General features: G+C 37.9%; 1 protein-coding gene across 2 annotated transcripts in view; it reads right to left on the bottom strand.

Annotated features, from left to right (window-relative positions):
* MEIS2 (Meis homeobox 2) overlaps positions 1-19,489 on the bottom strand; it is a 340,061-nt gene that overhangs the window by 313,947 nt on the left and 6,625 nt on the right. For both annotated transcript variants that reach the window (XM_015424720.1, XM_015424721.1), the window contains exon 7: positions 9,212-9,326. In XM_015424720.1, the coding sequence (XP_015280206.1) occupies positions 9,212-9,326 (115 nt within the window). The remainder of the gene's footprint in view (positions 1-9,211; positions 9,327-19,489) is intronic.

The following is a 19,489-nucleotide window of genomic DNA, read 5'->3' as shown; positions in this document are numbered from 1 at the left end:
CCATTTGAAATCCGTCAAAAGAGGAAAAGCTATAAAGAATTAATTTCATTCCTCCAGACAAACAGAATACAATATCGCTGGGCGATCCCTGAGTGTGTCATCTTTAAAATTAATGATAAAAGAGAGAAGATTGACTCCATCTTTAAAGCAAAGGCATTTTTGAGACGACAGCTGGGGCCAGAAGCAGAACTCAAAGATGAAGAAACAAAATCGAGTGACTCTGCTACCTCTGGAACAGGGGGAGGACTCTGGGGAGGAAGCGGGTGCGGGAGCAAGCAAAACAGTGTATGATTTCAGAGAAAGAAGACAGAAGTAAGGGCAGAAGGACTCTGAAAATAGCCCTATGAAAATAAGAAGATGCTCAAGAAGTGTTCTCAAAATATTAAAAATATTAACATTGAAGCAGTAGTTAAAAATAACTCACAAGTATATTGTTATACTAACACGTATTGACTAACATGTAGATTAGCACGGAAATTATCTCCTACTCTTGGGTTTTTCGTTAGTGCGGGTATCTTTTCTTTATCCCTAGTTGTAGTCCCCCTTCCTGTATTTTCTGTTGTAGTTATGTAGTCTATTAAAAAACCAATAAAAATACCCTCTTGGGGGTTAAAAAAAAAAGAACTGCCCTTTCAAGGACAGCTCTTGTCAGAACCATGGCTTGCCCAAGATCATCCAGCAGGTGCAAGTGGAGGAGTGGGGAATCAAACCTGGTTCTCCCAGATTAGAGTCCGCACACTTAACCATTACACCAAACTGGAAGCTGGACTGGAATGAGTCCAAGGTCAATGTGTCCTCCAAGAAGGCCTGCAGCTGTTCTGCCACTGCCCATTCAACTGCCTTTCCCAGGAACAGTATGTTCAAAACTGGGCAGTAGTTAGGAGGAGAGGAGGAAAAGATGAGAGGAGGAGATTGGATTCATACCCCACCCTTCACTGAACCCAATGACAGCCCAGGGGCCTCTAGTTCACTCACTGTATCAACACTGGCGGGGAGGTTGCGGCAAAGCAAGAAGACTTTCTCCACCAAAAAAGTTTGCAAAAGCCTCAGAGCTAACATTCAAATTGCTAGAATTTTGAGAGTCCCTCAGTCGACAGGGATGTGAGGGATCTAATCTCCCTAAACAATTGTGCTGGGCAAGAGCTTGTGGATATGATGGAGGCCACATAGTAAGATTTCCTTGTGGCTGAGTCTGATCAAGTCATTATGACATACATAAAATGTTTTATTCTGGTTTGACATTTGCTGGACAAATTTTCTGGGATGGCCGTCCTCCTAGTAAGGCAGGTCTGTCTTGTTCATACAGTTACCTTTTCTCTGTCTGCTCTTGATACTAGCCCTGGATATCTGCTTCAATACTCTCCATTATCCTGGGCCTCCTTAAGTGAGATTAATCCAGCTATATTTGCTGGTAACTAGACCTGACAATTAACTAGAGGGATTTTCATTCCTATTCACAAAAACCTAGTTGGCCATGGTAGTGTGTAGCCCAGCTAATGAAATTAGTAGTATTCATCAAGATGCACTAGCTGTGTCAGCCTGTATTGTGGGTTTTCCTTGTATCAGGGCAAATATAACAAACTTGAGTGAAGCCCTAAATGCTTTGCTTGCAGAACCCAAGCAGAACAACTAATCATATTTGCATGGATGTTGAAAAGAGAGATTGGTTAAGTATTTTAAATTCCAAATGTTTCCTGAGATTAGATATAAAACTAATAAGCAATCCAATAGACCATTTATAATACTCTAGTATCATTAAGACTTGCTGGTTTTGTATAAACCACATGGTTTTAAAAATTAAAAAATACCAATCTGATATTTTTTCACATATAATCCTACACATGCACAATCTGAAACGTATGTGAGAAACATATTCATCAACATGACATAGAACATAAATTGCTAACACTTTAAAGTGATGGTTTTTCAATGGCACTTTTTTCTTTATTTTATATACAAGGAAAATGTAGTATCCCAGAACAGTTACAGATTCTTTCTCGATGATTCTCAAATGGCTCCACGATAAAACTCCACATACCTTTTAATGTGCTGATTAGGGTTTTACACATATACTGTCTGACAAAGCCCAAGAGTCCTCTCTCTCTCCTCCCCTTCTCTCAGCCCCTTTCCTGCTATCTCTCTTGCCATAACTCAACTAACCCAACAGAACCAGTCAGTTTTAAATTTCAGTTGGGACCTCAGTGACCTGTTAATGAATCTACAGAGAAGAGGAAAAACTCACAGTGTTGAGTTATGCCTGGTGTTGCTAGCTGACTTGGAGTCAGAAATGCTTGAAGCGTTAACGTAATTGCAAGAATGTGAAAAATGAAGCGTTGGGCTCCTGAGCAAAGTGAAAGGTCAAAGCAAGCCTTACACAAAACAAGTCTCTGGAAGATGGCCTCATTAGACCATTAAATCGGCTTCTCCCTTTTTTTCTTCCTTTGTAAAATGTTTTAGTTTTTCATTTCTATTAACAGGTTTAGTTAACACTCTTTGTTTTTAAAATAAAATAAAAACAACAATAAAGAAAGACAAGTATATTTTCTTTTGGTCTTCACTAACAATAATATTATCTGACACAAATTTGTCTCAGTGACTCTGAACCACAATTAAGGAAGTAATTGCTTTAGAGCATATTAATACCTATGTTAGAGTAGTACAATGTTTAGTACAGTTTAGTTTTCTCTTGTACATCCAAGATGACATGCTAAAAACAACACTGAGCCCAGCTAATATAATTAGGATTATCTTTCACTGAACATTGCCCAAGGGGATTTAACTCTTCTAGTGCCAGAAACTACAAGAATCAAAATCCACTTTTTTCATTGGTAGCATGCTCTGGATCAAGGCTGGTGGTAAATTTGCCTGCTTTAGAAATTTGGGCAGTAGTCCTTGTTGCATTTTACTCCCAAACTGATTACCAAATACACTCCAGGCAAAACATGGGGAGATTTGCCCCCTCTATATTTTTTCTACTTCATTTCCCAATAACCCACCAATGGATGAATGCCGATTCATCAAATATAACTATTACTGACCCCTTCTCCATAAACTATGTTATGGAATATTTGTTATCCTTCCAAGCTCCTGTATGGAGACCTGGATGTAGAAGTAAAAGAAAAAAAAATACAATCAGTGTTAACCAAGGGGAGGAGAGAATTCGAGCTAGAAATGGGTCCATCTATGTATGTTGTGCATGTGAGATTTGGGGAGCAGCAGATTTAGATATTGTTTTTTGTTGTTGGTCATTTTCAGGCACAAATGTGGAAGTATGAAGAAAATGGTCAAAGCTGCATGTATCAAGTTCTGGGTGTAGTGTAGTGGGTGTAGTTAGATGCAGCTCTCTGACATGTAGCGCTAGTAAATCACACAGGTGTTATACAAATCACATATCATATAGGAAAAGGGACATTAATGCAGGAATGAGGGAAATAGATTGAGAAACAATGTTTAGGACAACTTGCACTTTCTCATTAGAGGTGTACTAATGGAGTTTTATGTATGCAGCCATAACATAGTTTATGGAGAAGGGGTCAGTAATATTTATATTTGATGCAGCCATCCCAGGGAAACTTTGTCTAAGTAGCGGAATGCTAGAGGGACTAGCAGCTATGGAAAACTTTATGTTATGGAACCAGATGGTGGTCTGAAAGAAGCACAGTGCTGATCTAATAGCACAATATATCTACAGGGGTAAGAACAGAGGCCTTCCCTTTCATGATAAGCAGCTGAGCAGGATAGGTGAGGGGAGCAGCGAAGCAAGCAGAATGTATCCAAAGACCTTGCAATCCAAAAAGAAGCATCTTCATACTCCTCTCCAAATCAAACCCCCATGATGGGAGCAAGCTGGCAAGAGTTTGAGAATGAGAAGTGGTTTGGAAGTATAAACCAGAACAAATGATTTCCCCAGATCCATGTCTTTCTCTGAAAGGGCTTCAGTTGAATTGATGTAGTTATTTTTTCTGTAGCTGTTGGGAAATATTGCCACCTTTAAAGGAAAGGCAATGGAGTTCCCGGCCTCCCTCGTAGGGTATGCTCCTCTCTGCAAGTTGTCAGGCTTCAGGGGTAGGCGCTCCTATGTGGCGACCAGTTTGCTGGGCTGCCGGTCGCGAGCCAGATCAATGGCTCAAGACCGGAGCTGGGTGACCCGCCCGAGAAAAGGGCAAGGAGGTTGGTCAAGGGAATGACACCTGCCTTGCCTGTTCTGTGCTTGCTTAGATGGTCCCTTGCCGCAATGTTATGTTAAATAGTTAATAAAGTGGCCCTTGTTTACTTCCAAACTGTTGTCTGTCTCGTTATTCTGACTGGGGGGGCAAAAGGCAAACTCAACAGAAGGCTCTTTTCAGAAGTTTTCCTTGACTTGCTGGCCTCTCCTGAAGAGGAAAGGGGACTGTGACCACCAAGACCTTCACATACAAGTTTTGCCTAAGCACAGCATGAATGTCAACTTCTAAAGTATGAACTGTTCACCAGAACATCAGTGCTCGCCTGGGAAACAGGTTCCTCAAAAGTATGAATGCCAGAAATATGGAAGTGGTTGTAGTGAATTAAAGAACAGTGAACGTGATTGATGAGACTAGTAAGAAAATACTGATAGCCTACAAGAATCTGTTTGTGAATATAAATATTGCTGAGCCATCTATGGGCCTGACCTTTGATGTCTGTGAGAGTTTTCAAAAACAGTGACATCTTACAAAAGTCTGCTTCTGAGAATTACACACTTTGTCCCATTACAGATGCACTCTAAACAGAGTCCCCCCCACCATGACTTAAATGATCTTATAACTGTGTAACATTACATAACATTGCAGTGTTTATTTCCCTATGTATCATGGAATTTAAGGAATAAGACTAGGTGACCTAATAACAATGACTAATAACATGATGACTACTTCTTTCCATGCCTGTAAAGAACACACAGGCTTATCTTTTACTATATTGTAATAAACTTTCCAGCACTAATTTAAGAACTATTTTAATGAAAGGTTGTCTGTTCATTGGTTATCATAGAATTATCTATTGTTATTTGGTTATTTGAAATATAAATGCCCTGCTTTAAGAGAAAACTTCAAAAGGATGGGACTATATTAATTTTGTAAATTCTTAGCAATTACTAACAATTACTAATGACAAAGCCTGTATATAAAATAGTACTTAGAGGTGTTAAACCTCATTCATCTTTGCCTACATGCCACTCAAGCAAGTAAGACCTTTGTTAATGTTGCTGAGCCACCAAGGATGTTGAAAGCCAGTTTGGTGTAGTGGTTAGGAGCACAAACTCTAATCTGGGAGAACCAGGTTTGATTCCCCACTCCCCCCCCCATGCAGCTGCTGGGGTGACCTTGGGTCAGTCACAGTTCTCTCAGAGCTGTTCTTGAAAGAGCTCTCTCAGCCCCACCTACCCGACAGGGTGTTTGTTGAGGGGCGGGGAAGGAGACTGTAAGCTGCTTTGAGATGCCTTTGGGTAGTTGTGGCCTAATCATGTATAAGACCAGGGTGTTATAACAAAACCTTGTATCCTGTATAAAGCAAAACTGGCAGGGAAAAAATGATCTCATATGAACTACTCTAATGGAGACCCAAAATTTACTGCTCAGCTCAAATGGCAACTAGTTGATTCCCACCTTATCCATATGGAGGGAAGATGGGTCAACTTTAAGCAACAGCATGCTGTCAAGAGCACAGCCTATCTTAAAAGGCCTTACAAGATGTCCACTGATTGGCTTAGCAGCCCCAGTGCATTCTATGAGATCCAAACATGCTCCCACTCTTTACTGGAAAATAGGATCTGGCACAAATCTACTTACTAGACAAATTAACTTGGAACCAAAGACCAGTTCTGTTCTAGCTGTCACGGGTTACAGACCTAACCCGACTTCCATTAATTTAAATCTTAAGGAATGCTACTATATAATTTAATAGCAGCTATATCTAATATTAAATGAAAATTTGTAATGAAAATGAAGTTTCTAAATTAGGAATAAACATAATATATGGATTGTTTCCACATGGAGAATCTGATGTGGTTTCAGATCCAACCTGGATTGTCCCCTTATCATTCACTTTTGAGTTTTCCCATGATATGCTGTGACATTTCCAAAACTTGATTTTATATTATCTTTTTGGAAAGACTGTAGAAAAAGCAGTTTTACACACCATGTGGCTGGGAAGGAACACATTTTTAAAGTCTCACCCACATCAGCACTTTTTTTGCCTTAGCCTGTGGGGGGCATTATGCCCCTGTCACTGGCGGTAGGGGAAGGGGCATTTTTTGAAAATGGTAATCGCCAGATAGCTATAGCACAATAATATTATAAATGATAAATTGCTTGATCAGTTAGTTTCTCTAAATTCCAGCTTTCATCCCCGCCCCCCCAAAAGTAAGTCTCTATCCCTTTATGTTGCTGATATATAAAGAAAAATGTACAGCCCTTATATTTGTACAACAAACAGTGGGGATGTGAGTCCATGAAAGGGTTCCTGCACTCCTAGTTTCCCCAACATGGGGCTACATATACTCTCTCTGAAATGAAATCTAGATATTCAAAAGAACATGTCAATTATGGTATATCATTAAAACACTATTGCATTCTAGTGATGCAGTAATTTCCTTTTTTTTTTACTCCCTAAAACTCCTCCAGTGGTGGTGGGGAGGAATGGCAGCCATGTGGAGCTAAAGTAAGTATACGGCAGGGACTAGTGCTGAGTAGTTGTTGCTCCATTGCCACTGCATGTGCAGAGATATTTGGAGCAGCAATAAGAGCCACATGTAAAGCGGCCTGGTCTCCTCATCATGTTGGTGAGGAGATCTGGGGGGGCATTCCGGAATGTCCCCAACATGATGTCGTCACCCAGAAAAAACAGCTTCAAATCATACAGTTTTGCCTTCAAACCACAGTATCACAGCATGACACCCCCCCCAAAAAAATGATGATGTCACTTCTGGGTGATGTCACTGCTTTGGGAACATTGCACAGTGATGTCACTGTTTGGGGGCAGGGTTTCCCCCATTGGCCAACTGGTTGGCACAAGGCAGAAGCCCCAAAAATCAGGGAAACCCCTACCAGGACCTGGGGACTGGCAACCCTAGCCATATGATAATGATTTTTAGGGTTCCCAGCTCTAGGTTGGGAAAATACCTGGAGATTTTGAGTGGAGACTGTGGGGTTTAGGGAAGGCAGAAAACTCAGCAGGGTACAATGCAATACAGTCCACCCTCCAGAGAAACCATTTTCTCCAGGGAAACTGATCTTTGTCTTCTGGAGATCAATTGTAACAGTGGGTCATCTCCAGCCCCCACCTGGAGGTTGGCAACCCTAATTTTTCATGGAGAGGTAGTCATGGTCTGGGATCCAAAATACCCTTTTAAAGCGATGCAGAGGTTTGCACAAAACCAGCAGGCTTTTTTATTTCCTTTTCCTAATAGCAGTTTATCATGCTGTATGGGAAATGTTTGTGATGATGCTACTCTGAGTTTCAGGGACAGATTTTCAAACAGCATAAGAATCTGCTGTAAACACCATGCACATTTGCTAACCCCAAAATGTATGCAAAGTATAGCATGCCATTTGTTAGAAACAGCTATGGTGTTTTTGTCTAATGGCTGTTATTAAGATACCATACGGGAGCCTATAGGCACAAAGCAGTAAAGCTAATTGCACCTGTCCAATGAAAACAATGGGATTGCAGTTCTTAACCGTATGCTCAGGGGCTTTACCAAGCACAGCATAGCAGCGTACTCAGATTTGCCAGTGAAAGTACTTTAAACAGGGAGCTGCAATCAACCTTGGTTCTCTCATGAGTGTATCTTTGTTATATGTTTCCAAATATGTCTCTTTTTAACGTTATATTTTTACATATACACTTCTAAAATATGCAGTCCTAAATAATACAAAAAATATATGAAAATATATAAAAGTTACTGATTTCAAAAGTACTTAAGTTCTATTAATTTTCCAAGTCTGGAGTTTAGAAAGAGAGCTGAACAAGCAAAGAACATGTAAAGTTTAGTGTTAGTTGTACAGAAGGAGCTTATTTCTGACAAAACCATCAGCATTATTACTTTGATTTAATGAACACTAAAAAAAGTACAAATCAATTAGAGAGATGTGAGTCCACTCCATCACTCATATCGCTTTCAGCAGAAACATGTGAATTCAGAATGATCTAAACTAATGATTAAAGGCAGAACCTCTTGTGGCCATAAGGGACAACCAGAGCCCTCCCCAAACACTTGAGGTTTTGCTCTTTATCACTCAGTTCTACATATTTGTTTGATATATTTCCAAACAAAATCCACAACACTATAAAATCATAAAGTAACTGAGGAAACTGTTTTGGGATGAGGTTTAAGTGCCAATCAAAATTGGAAGGCTGTGAAAGATCCAATTTAAAATTTTGGAATGGGAATCAGGTACTCAGGATATCTGACATTAACAGATCCATCCTAAATTTGCTTTCATAGAAGTAAATCCTACGTACTAAGAGGCGAAGTACCATTGAAATCAATGAAATGTGCTTCCAAATAACCATATATAAGACCATAAACAGTTGTGGGTTACCAGGCACAGGAACTTTACATCCTAATCCTAAACACATTACTGGAAAGCAAATCCCATTGACTCTCAAAAGGACCCAATTCCAATTAATGTAGTTAAGGTATGACCATTAGGTGTAATCCATATGCCATTACTGCAGACTTTATTCTGAAATAAAATTTGCTGTGAATTGCAGCCCAGGCAAATGATTGCCTATGGTTTTCTTACTGAGTTGAGAATGCTGCTGTTTCTTTTGTGGTTTAAAACATTTCAACTGGATACTGAAGTCCTTTTTTGCTGACAAATTAAATTTTTTATTTAGAGACCAGTACAACTGCTGCATCACAGCTGGGGTGTATGTCTACCAAGATATTTACTTACACCACACAAAAATAAACTGAAGATAACCAAATTTGTAAAGGAATTGGCAGAACTAATCAATTGTTATTGCAAAGCCTGTTTGAAGATTAGATATTTAGCTTTGAAATAATAATAAAATACAGCTAAGTAGGCTGAGAAAAGGAAATAATGTGTCTCCCCAAGTTACAGCTGATTATACTGCAAGCCAGCCATTCTGTGTTTACACTAAGGCAGATGTACTGATATAATAAAAAACGCTGAAGTTATTTTAGTCATGCCTACTTTGCACAGAGAAAAAAACCTTGACCTTTTACCTTGCTCACTGCTGTTGTCTCCACTCTGGGAAGCGTGGCCCCCACTGGAAGGCCCCGGTGTGCCTGCTGAGTGCGTTGAAGTTGCATCATCATGGTCTCTCCAAGAGGAAGGGTTCTGGTGTCAGAATGTCATATTTTCCACCATTATCATTCCAATAGCAAATCAGGACCAGTGAAGGGCAGGGAGGGTAAGAAAAAGAAAGCCAGAGAGGGGGGAAAAAGTAGCCACATTAGCATTTGTAAAAATTCCCAAACTGCAGATAGAGTTTAGAAGCAGGGGCTTACTGATATTCCAACCCTGGGCATGTTCACTTAAAACTAAGGTACATTGAGAAGGATATTTTACTCCAAAGAAAAATCACTCAAGGTAACAGTTTAAGTTCTTTTCTGTTACTTGCGGGAAGGAAACCCCAAACCTTGGGCTTTTATATATTCTGTAACAAATCTATTCACAGTGCAATCCCAAACAGAGTTATATCTTTCAAGCTCATTCACTTAAATGGGCTCAGAAGAGTACAACTCCGTTTAGAATTGTACTGTTAAATACTTAGCATCGAGGTTGGGGGGAAATCTGCTTTTTTAACGCATTGTATTACCACGTATAACTTCCCATTCAAAAAAACTAGAATGACTATAGGTGTGGAAAAGAGAACAGGTAACTATTCTACTGATTCTTGTTTCCTTGATTTTCACTGTCCCCCTCCCCTGCCATTTTTTGTCTCTAATATTTGGAGAGAAACTAAATGATAAATTATACATGTAGAAAATTGTTATTTCTGTCTACCATATGCTTGCATATCAATAATATTTTAGTATTTCAAATCAATGCATGCCTGCTAAACAAGAATTGGAAAGGTAAGATAATCTTAGCATTTTAAAACAGATAACTTGTTTAAATGTATTCTAGATGTCCTGGACTGTCCAAAATAAAAAGTAATTTCCATCTCTATATGTGATAGTATTATCCTTTCCCTGTGGACATACATAAAATACAATAATGGAGAATACATAAGGTAATAATCATTTTCATATTTTGAATAAGTTGGCTAAGTGAAATTTCTGATACAGTAGTTTAGCCACATAATTCCCAGTAGCTTTTAATTTATTGAGTATGGGTTTTCCTGGATACAATTTCAATTTAAAAAGGGTAAGTGAAGAAAACTAAAAGTTGCAGCTAAGTACTGCTTTGCTAAGTATATTCTCCTCCTGGTCCTCCTCCTCTTTCCTGATCATTCCCAATACCCCTGCTGTTGCTTAAAGGAAAACAGGAATTCTACTGTACAGGAAAAGCTTTATCAGCACCACATGGAGGCAGGCAAGAGATGGAATTTCCTCTGGCAGAAAAGGAGAGCAAGAACACATGCAATAGATCAGACTTGGGGTTGGACCTACATTACTTGTCACCTATATATGACAACTTAAATTAAACACATCCGAACATGAAACTTTTTTGTGAAAAATCTAGGTTCAAACGAATAGTGCAATCCCTAAACTGTTCCAACATAAATAAGTATACATAATATACTATATACACACACATCAGCATCAATCAGTTTTAAGTCTCTTTGAGACATCATAGAATAGAAAATTGTCTGATGGATTCCATTAAAGGGAAGCATATTGTCAATGTTAGTCCAAACTTTTGGTTTCAGGAATGGGCAATCAATACAGGGGGTCTTCTACACAACAAAAATACTGGTGAAACCTGTTCAAATAGCACCCCCTCCTTCTAAATAAAAATAAACTTGGATTTCACATGATATTCAAATGGGTCCCTTCTCCTTACAGTGAAGAAGGAGAAGGAGAAATTGGATTTATACCCTGCCCTTCACTACCCAAAAGAGTCTCAGAATGGTTTACAGTCTCCTTTCCCTTCCCTTCCCTACAACAAACACCCTGTGTGGTAGGCAGGACTGAGAGAGCTCTTTTGAGAACTGCTTATGAAAGAACAGATCTGAAAGAGCTTTTAACTGACCCAGGTTGCAATCCAGTTAATAAATATGCTAAATAATACACCATATGCTTCCTTTCATAGAGCCCAAATTTCGTTTTCTGAAGCAATCACCTCACTTTGCCTAATCAAAAGACTATAGCCTTGAGTTATGTATACATCATCTCAAGTTATCATCTACAGACATCTTATGAGTTCCACTTCTCTTAGAACAATATTCAAAAGCCTGAATAGTCACATTATACTATCACACTGAAGTTAAACTGTATCTAGGCATTATCCTAAAATCCAGCATAGCAGTCAACACAAAAAGTCTACTGTTCTCATTAAGGAACGTCTAAGCAACAGAATATGGCTAAACAGTCACAACCTGTCAATAATAACAGTCACTCAAACAGCATCATTTAGATTAGTGGAATAATCTGTAAAATCAGATCAGACCTGAAATGCAAATACAGATTTAAGCCAACCCAGGCCATACACATACTGTAGTAAAGCCTGAAAAATCATAATAAAGTCACAACAGTATATAGATGCTAAAGTATTTCAAGTAAAATTATAGAAGGTTAATTACTCTAACATTGTAGTAAAAAAAGAATACCATCCTACTGCAAAGTCAAGTGGATATAAGACACAGAGAAATATGTATGTGGACTCAAGATGAGATTTCAGTGGAATTAATATGGAAATAAAATGCTACGATCAAGCAAGTTTCTGTGCAGTCTCGATTAAATGCATTGCGCCTATGAGCTACCCTTTTTATCTCTGAGTTAGGAAACCACTCAAATAGCTTCAAGCTGAAGGCAAACAGCAGACAGAAGCTCTTCAGCCCTCTGCAGCCTCTTAGCGTCAGCTGTTTGCCGGATGGTAATCAGATAAAGAGCTAGAAGAAATACATGAAAAGGGAAAGAAACAATAGCATGGCATGAGTTTAGTCCTCCATCATCATGCTGGAACCTACTTTTATAAAATGTAATAATTGCAACATGTTTGCCTTGGCTAAACTTTTCAGGGAGTTCAGCAAGTTATGTTAATTCTATGCACATGCACTTGTAGACTGTCTTAAGCTGGCTGTTGTTAAAGCCCCTTCACTCATATATGAAAATTTCAATAATTAATCAGGACCACTTCCGCTACATTTTAAGATAAATGTTAACCAAAAGCTATCATGCAGTGTTTCAAATGCTAGCCCAGTCTCTTTGTTTCTAAATCATAGTGATTTGGAATGTTCACAGAGTGAGATTTCCTGCAACTGAAAACACTTGTTCTTTTTGCCAGGTTGTATAGCCTTCCACTTCAGTTTAAAAACTCTTTAAAAAGTTAATTTTGCAGTGATATGAAAAATCTGGCCCAATCTAGTGCGTGGCATCAACATGCATACATCTCCTCACTAAAGGCTAACTAAGCTGCAAGAGAACATAGACTGACTATAGACTGCATCTATTATTTACTCCAACATTTGCAAAAATATACCTTCATTGTGGACACACATTGAATCATTTGCAAGACAGCTGCAACATATGCAACCTGTTAATTCACACTGACCAACACACACACACAAATACAATATGATACATTTCCCCCAAAAAGGTCACACTGTGGTCCAGGATTAAACAATTAGAAGTATAAAGATTTTAACTGATATTTTGACTTTTATTATGACTAGATTTTTATGTTTGATTCTGAATTAGCACTAAACCCATATCCCAGAAATGGGATCGGGTAAGAACTTAAATAAATACATAAACTGCAAATGTTAATATATCTGGCATAAAGAAATATCACATTTACATATATATATACACACACACACACACTGTAAAATATATGAAGATGTTGTATTTAATCACTGGCTAAAGTGCTAGGAGGGCGGAGTGCACATGTAGCTATTCCCAGTAGTTTTAATAATTGGGAGTCAAATATGGCGTTCCTCTTGCTCTTACCTAATTGTGTTAAAGAGCAGTGTTACCAGGAGAAAAGCAGTGAATACTGACTGGCGCACAATAGAAGAAGATGGAAAATAGATACAAGAAGCTAGGTCTCCAGGGGCAGTATTTTCTATTTGCTGGGCTACAGACTCACAGCTGATAATGCAAGTTGTAATTAATATAAAAGCAGGAGACAATATGGGGAAGGCTTGTACTAGCAGGGCCACAGGAGATCACTCTGCTGCTATCCACTGTTTCTCATTTATGCACACAGCCTTCCACAGAAACACAATTTTGCCAGTGTTTTTTCCCTTGAAAGTTAAAAAAATTGATTTAGCACCATCATTGAATTTTGCTAAATCTAGAGAAGAGCACAGAGAGGACAAGAGTCTCTAGGCATATGAAGCAAATCTGCTGTGTTACTGTTTTGTTGTTGCTACAAACCTAGCGGAAATTTTAAGCCTTTTAACCACTGCGGGATTTCACGTTGCGGTTTTTTAAAAAGGACTGACTTTCTAAAGCAGATTTGTTAAAATTCCTCATCAGCAAGTGATTTTTTACATTACCAATTATTGGTCACTCCTTGTACTGTGCCAAGGACAGCAGTTTAACAAGCCTCAAACTTCTGGGTAAATGACAGATTACACAGATATAGGTGGATTAATTGTGCATTCCTTATGCAACCAAAACTTCTACTGGGCGAAATCAGTGTAATTATGCAAGGGGCCCCTCTGGGACTGATTTTGATCTTGTGCTGTTTTTACAGTGGTACAGCTCAATTTACCATGATGGAGTTACTTGTATTCCACATTTGTACGTGTAAGATGTGTAAGATGTATGCGTAAGATACAGAGATGAGTAACATAAAGAAGATGGAACCCACTTAATTTAATGCACATTTCAATTATATGCATAAGGTTGCCAGCCTCCATGTAGGGCCTGGAGATCTCCTGCCTTTACAACTGATCTCCAGCTGACAGAGATCAGTTTTCCTGGATAAAATGACTGCTTTGAAGGGTGGACTCTGAGGCATTGTACTATACTGAGGCCCCCTCCCCTCCCCAAACCCCACCCTCTCCTGGATCCACCACCAAAGTCTCCAGGTATTCTCCAATCCAGAGCTGGCAACCCTATATATTCCAGATTGAGAGCCAGGATTCATCGTGCCCCGTAAATACATACAACTTTCTGTTTTATAACTGAAAGAAAGGACCTTCCATTTCTGGAGGCATGTTAAGAAGAAGGATAATATGCATTGTATATTGGATTGAAGGTAGTTCTTATAAATCAGTTTCACATATGTGAGCATGGGAAATCTGGTATGGCGCAATCGCTGTAGACCAAATCCATTTCATTTCATTTCACCTTATCTCATCTGTGGCATAACCATAAAGCAGATGAGATCTTAAGTCATCCAAGAAGTACTGGACCAATCAGATAAACTATACAAGTGACTATGGTCCTCGAGATTTGGTCCTACATGCTGGAATATTATAAACCATAATATAGTCTAATAGATGATAGTATATGCCCAGGCACTGTAAAGTAGTTCAGTATGTAAAAAATCAGAGCTGGCTAGGTTGGAAGAAAACATAAGAAACCTGATTTGGAGGTGGTGGTGGGGAAACACACACCCCTATTAAACATAAGGCTATGGAGAATTTGCTTGCTTTTATTTCATTTTAAAAAACCACTTACTGTGATAATTATGCTTGTACTTCAGATCTGATTTCATATTAATTACAAATTATGCATCCTCTGCATAGTACTGCACAAACAATACCTTTCTGTGAAGGGGGGGTAGTTTGAGCCCCCATCCAATACATGTTCAAATATTTTTAAATAATTCTGAATTGCTTAAATAATTGTAATGCCATTTTCTTAAGCTTTTGTTTGGGGGGGGGCTGTTATCTGTTTTTAAAATATAAGAGTCCTGTGGGTATGTCCCACTGAACACAGTGGGAATCACTGTTGACTAAACATAAGAAGACTGTGCTGCATGTCTCTTACACATTTTAAATTCCAACTTTTACTCTAATATATAAACCACCTGTTGGTAAAAACTTGGTTTAGGAATGAGACCTGAAAGGTATATATACTTATCTCTATTCAGCCATTTTTCATGTGCATAGATACTCTGCATCTTAACATATTAAGATACAGTACTCCAAAGAGCCATATCCAACACCATGAAATTATACTGTCAAAAAGCAAGCTAAGCAAAAACCAGGAATGAAAACCAAGTACCTGTTGAACTTTAGGTTCAGTTAGCAGTTTACCCAAAGAAGCAATCTGAACACCAAAGGGGAAGTCCTGACTTTATTAAAGCCAGTGTCTAATTTACCAATGACATCAGTGAAGACAAAAAGACACAGCATTATTATCTGAAATGTAATGAACACAGAGATTCTGGAAAAACTAAAATGAGCATGTAACATTCATACAGAAATAATCAGAAATGGACTCTGCTGTTCTGTAGTGAGGCTAAACCTTGGATATGCTAACACTTTTATCACTGCTGTCCTCAAATAGCAAGCTGTAGAGGTTAACAACATACTATTAGTACTGCTGTAATGGCAGACTACTTTCCCTTTTGGTATTTGACATCGTCTTCCACTAGAAAACAACATATGCATACTCTTGGAAACATAGATTCTCAGGTATTCCTATTAAAATTGATAGTATATTCAAGTAATTCCCCCACTCTTTTCCCCCCCAAAGGGGTTTTCAATGAATTGGTGGAAATTACTGTAGTCCAGAGGTGGCTTCTTCTTCCTACAAAGTGCCCATGACACAAAACAAAGTTCACCTTCTTGGTAGTTGTCACAGTCCTAGGGTCTCGGACCTAAAACCAACAACAGAAGGTCTTTATGACCTGATCTGGCATTCCTCGTGGCAAGGCAGAAATTGCTCAGAATTTGTGGTCCACTAAAAATACAGCATAAATCCCTTAACTTCTCAGTTAACAAAAGCCAAAACCACACAACAGGGAAAATTATGTTGCACTGTGTAATCTGTTTGCATTTCCACAACCATGCCTAGAAAAATTAGAAAATTGTGCAAGATTTTAATAGCCAAAACAGTAAATTGAAGTATTCCAACATTAATCTAACTAAAAAAGATATTGCTCATTCTAGTATCTCCCATTCTGGTACAGTGCCAGAAATGAACCATTGTTAAAGGCTCTTTTATTTTAAAAGGTCCACGTGTGATCATTTTTCTATATTTACAGGAGATGTCGCTTCATAACAAGGAGTATACAATCTATGAGACAGAAAATACCTTGTTCAAACATGTGAGCAACAAAACCAGATATGCAACAGGAGCCTCAATCAGTCCTGGCTCCCTGACAACTATGTGATGCGTGTATTTTCAAACAACTATCCGTTACTTTCACACTTTATACTTTCAAGCTCTGCAGTTTTAGAATCATAGGCATACCTTTAAAAAATAATGAATGCCCCCTATTAGGCATGAACACATTTGGTGATCTTGCCAAACTCAGTCTTCCACCCTAAGTCTTCTACAGCAAGTTGAAATGCATAGAGATTGCCTTGCAGATCTGGTGTAAAGATTACTTGAAACTATGTATATGTGTGCTTTGTGATCTTATAAAAAATGCTATTATACAGAATCATATATTGGAATGATATTCATTTATATTTCTGTTCATTAATGTTTTTCTTATAGGCATATGGTCAGAAACAGTCTAAGTAAGGTCCTATGCATCTATGTTATTATCAGGAGAGTCCATTCCATGTTCATGTCCATGGAGGGGCAGAGGAAACCATGAACATCACATTAATGAAGATACATACATCTAATTAGATTGCAGTTCTGTTGGTAGTTCCATACACATAAACCCCTTAAATCAATGGGATTTCCATACATTTCCTACACTTCATCTATGTAGAGACTCTAAATGTTAATTACTCTGAAAATATCTGGAGTCATTAAGTTTGCAAGATGGATCTAAAAATATATGAGTTATGATAAAACCAAGAGGAAGCTGGGGTGTCAAGAGACTATATTGCTATGTATATTTGTACATAAGACAGTGATAAATAGTTACTCCTGAGAGGCAGAACTTGAACTGTAGCTACAGCAGCTTTTAGCTGGTCTAGTTCAGGCAGGGCATGGTTGTAATTACCTTCTACCCATCTACAGCTAATACCTTAGAGCCATAAAAATATATGAGGGTGTTAAAAATTCAAACACTAATTATGGGCTGTTATATTTACTAAATATAGCAGAGTATATAACAAAAGTTTCAGCTTTTCAGTGGCTAAACAGTATCCTATTTGATTTACAAAGTTCCTGACTTTTTACACTTACTGTATTATATAATACTTACAATAAAATAAAATTCAGTATATGCACTTATTGCCGACAGCCATAACAAGACTTTCTGGCTTTTCTAGGCTTTTTCTCTGATAAAAGTAGGTTATATAACTATCACAGCAATGTCAATCCATAAAGAAATATACAACATTTGAGTATTAGACTTCCGTCTGTAAATATTAGCTACTCTCACATGTTTTTAGTTTACTTTTCTTCGGCTGTATTTTCAAGCTGAATAAAATATAAAACTGAGAGCCACATTAGCTCTTAATGTAGTACTGTCACCATTACCACCACTGTTTTAGACCTATACCCATAAACATACACAAGCACACTGAACAGAGGTGTAGGGATTTGGGGGTGTCAAGTATCTGTCACAAACTGTCATCTCCATAAGAGAAGCTCTGGCACAGAACAAATTAAATTACACTTCTTTCTTAAACTGTCATTATTCATAGCCAATCAGTTGAAATGTTCTCAGTATTTCATGTGCAAATAAAACTATGATAGGATACATGGATCAGAACAGTGGGCCAAGAGATAAAACAGAGGAAATAACATGCTGTCTATGTCCCTCTGTAGTGGTTCATCATCACTCCTGCACCAACTTGCACCAAATGAGCTTTAGCCTGAAGCAATATATTGAATATGCATATCAAAGCAAACTGCAAGAAAACATTAAAACCTGAGTATCAAATTGGAAAAGTTTTCATACTTAACTATTCTAATTTTCAGGTAGGCATTTGCAAATGAGTCATTTCAATTTAATCTCCACATCTGCATATTTAAATTGTAAAAGGCATCTTTCCTACTGTTTGAGAAACACAATAGACTGCCCAAATGGGTCTCTCCTCTCTTTTTCTCTGTCTGTACACATATATATACACACACAAGCTTATATGTATATACAACTACAACACACACTCACACACATATATACATGCACACACACATATAAAGTTGAAAGTAGATTATAGCACACATCACTAATAAGACACAAATCCCCAAATGCAACTACATGATACAACTCTTCATTTCCCAGTTGGTGTTCTTGTTGCACAAATTATTGCTTCCTTTCAAAACAAATAGCAGGGGGCTAAAGTAAAAATGATACAACTCAAATCTCCAGGAAATAAAAGGCTTTAAATTATAAATTATAATATCCAATGAAGTGGTGAAGCCTAACGGGTGAAAGATGAATAGATTGTCATGTTTCCTTAAGTTTGTTGTTTGAAGGCTAAAAAAAGACAGGGGTATATTATTTTGCAGTTATAAAATTACAAAATTCTAGCTCCAAACTACCTTGTCCGATTGCTATGGTTAAATTTAAATATTATAACAGAGCACTTCAAATTGGCTTGAGCATTCACCATCTGCTGGAGCCCCAAACAGGCTAGTTTATCTAATCTCCTCAATATAAACATCAGCATGCTCCATTTCTACACTTCCACATGAAACACACACTTATAATGAAACTGTTCTGGGAACACATGCAATGTTTTTGCAGTGTTTTGTAGAGTGGATAATGATCTTTCAGGATACCTGTCATTTTGGATTCCTTTCTAATGGCCCATAAACTCACGTGCACACTAATTTAAAGGGTTGAACATTGCACACAAGACATATTTTTGAAACTATTGTCATGCTCCATAGACCTTATTAGCGACAAATAAAGAAGAAAACTTTCAATATCAGATACAGGGTTGTTGTTTTTTTGCTTGAGATTAATATAAAATTCAAAATAATAAAATATGTTTCTGCATCAGTTTCAGAAAAAGTGAGAACTATTGTTATTTTAAAATTTTAATCAGTGCTCTGTAATTTATACAGGCCTAAGCTGATTTTTTAAATAATAGCTACTGCTGCCATTAGTCTTATGAACAAATTTAATACATAACAATAATAAATATTAAATTACAAGACAAAATATTTCTAAAGCCAATAGAAACAAAGAGACAGAAAACCGATTCTTTATATTTACTTTTAGAGCACCTAAAACAGTACCTCTAGATGCACAGGAGTCCAAAGGTAACATACCCATGATAAAGCCACATTCCT

Source organism: Gekko japonicus, unplaced genomic scaffold (assembly GCF_001447785.1).
Source record: "Gekko japonicus isolate JY-2015 unplaced genomic scaffold, Gekko_japonicus_V1.1 scaffold722, whole genome shotgun sequence".
NCBI lineage: Eukaryota > Metazoa > Chordata > Lepidosauria > Squamata > Gekkonidae > Gekko > Gekko japonicus.
The sequence above is the reverse complement of the archived record's forward strand: the minus strand, read 5'-3'. Positions and strand labels throughout refer to the sequence as shown.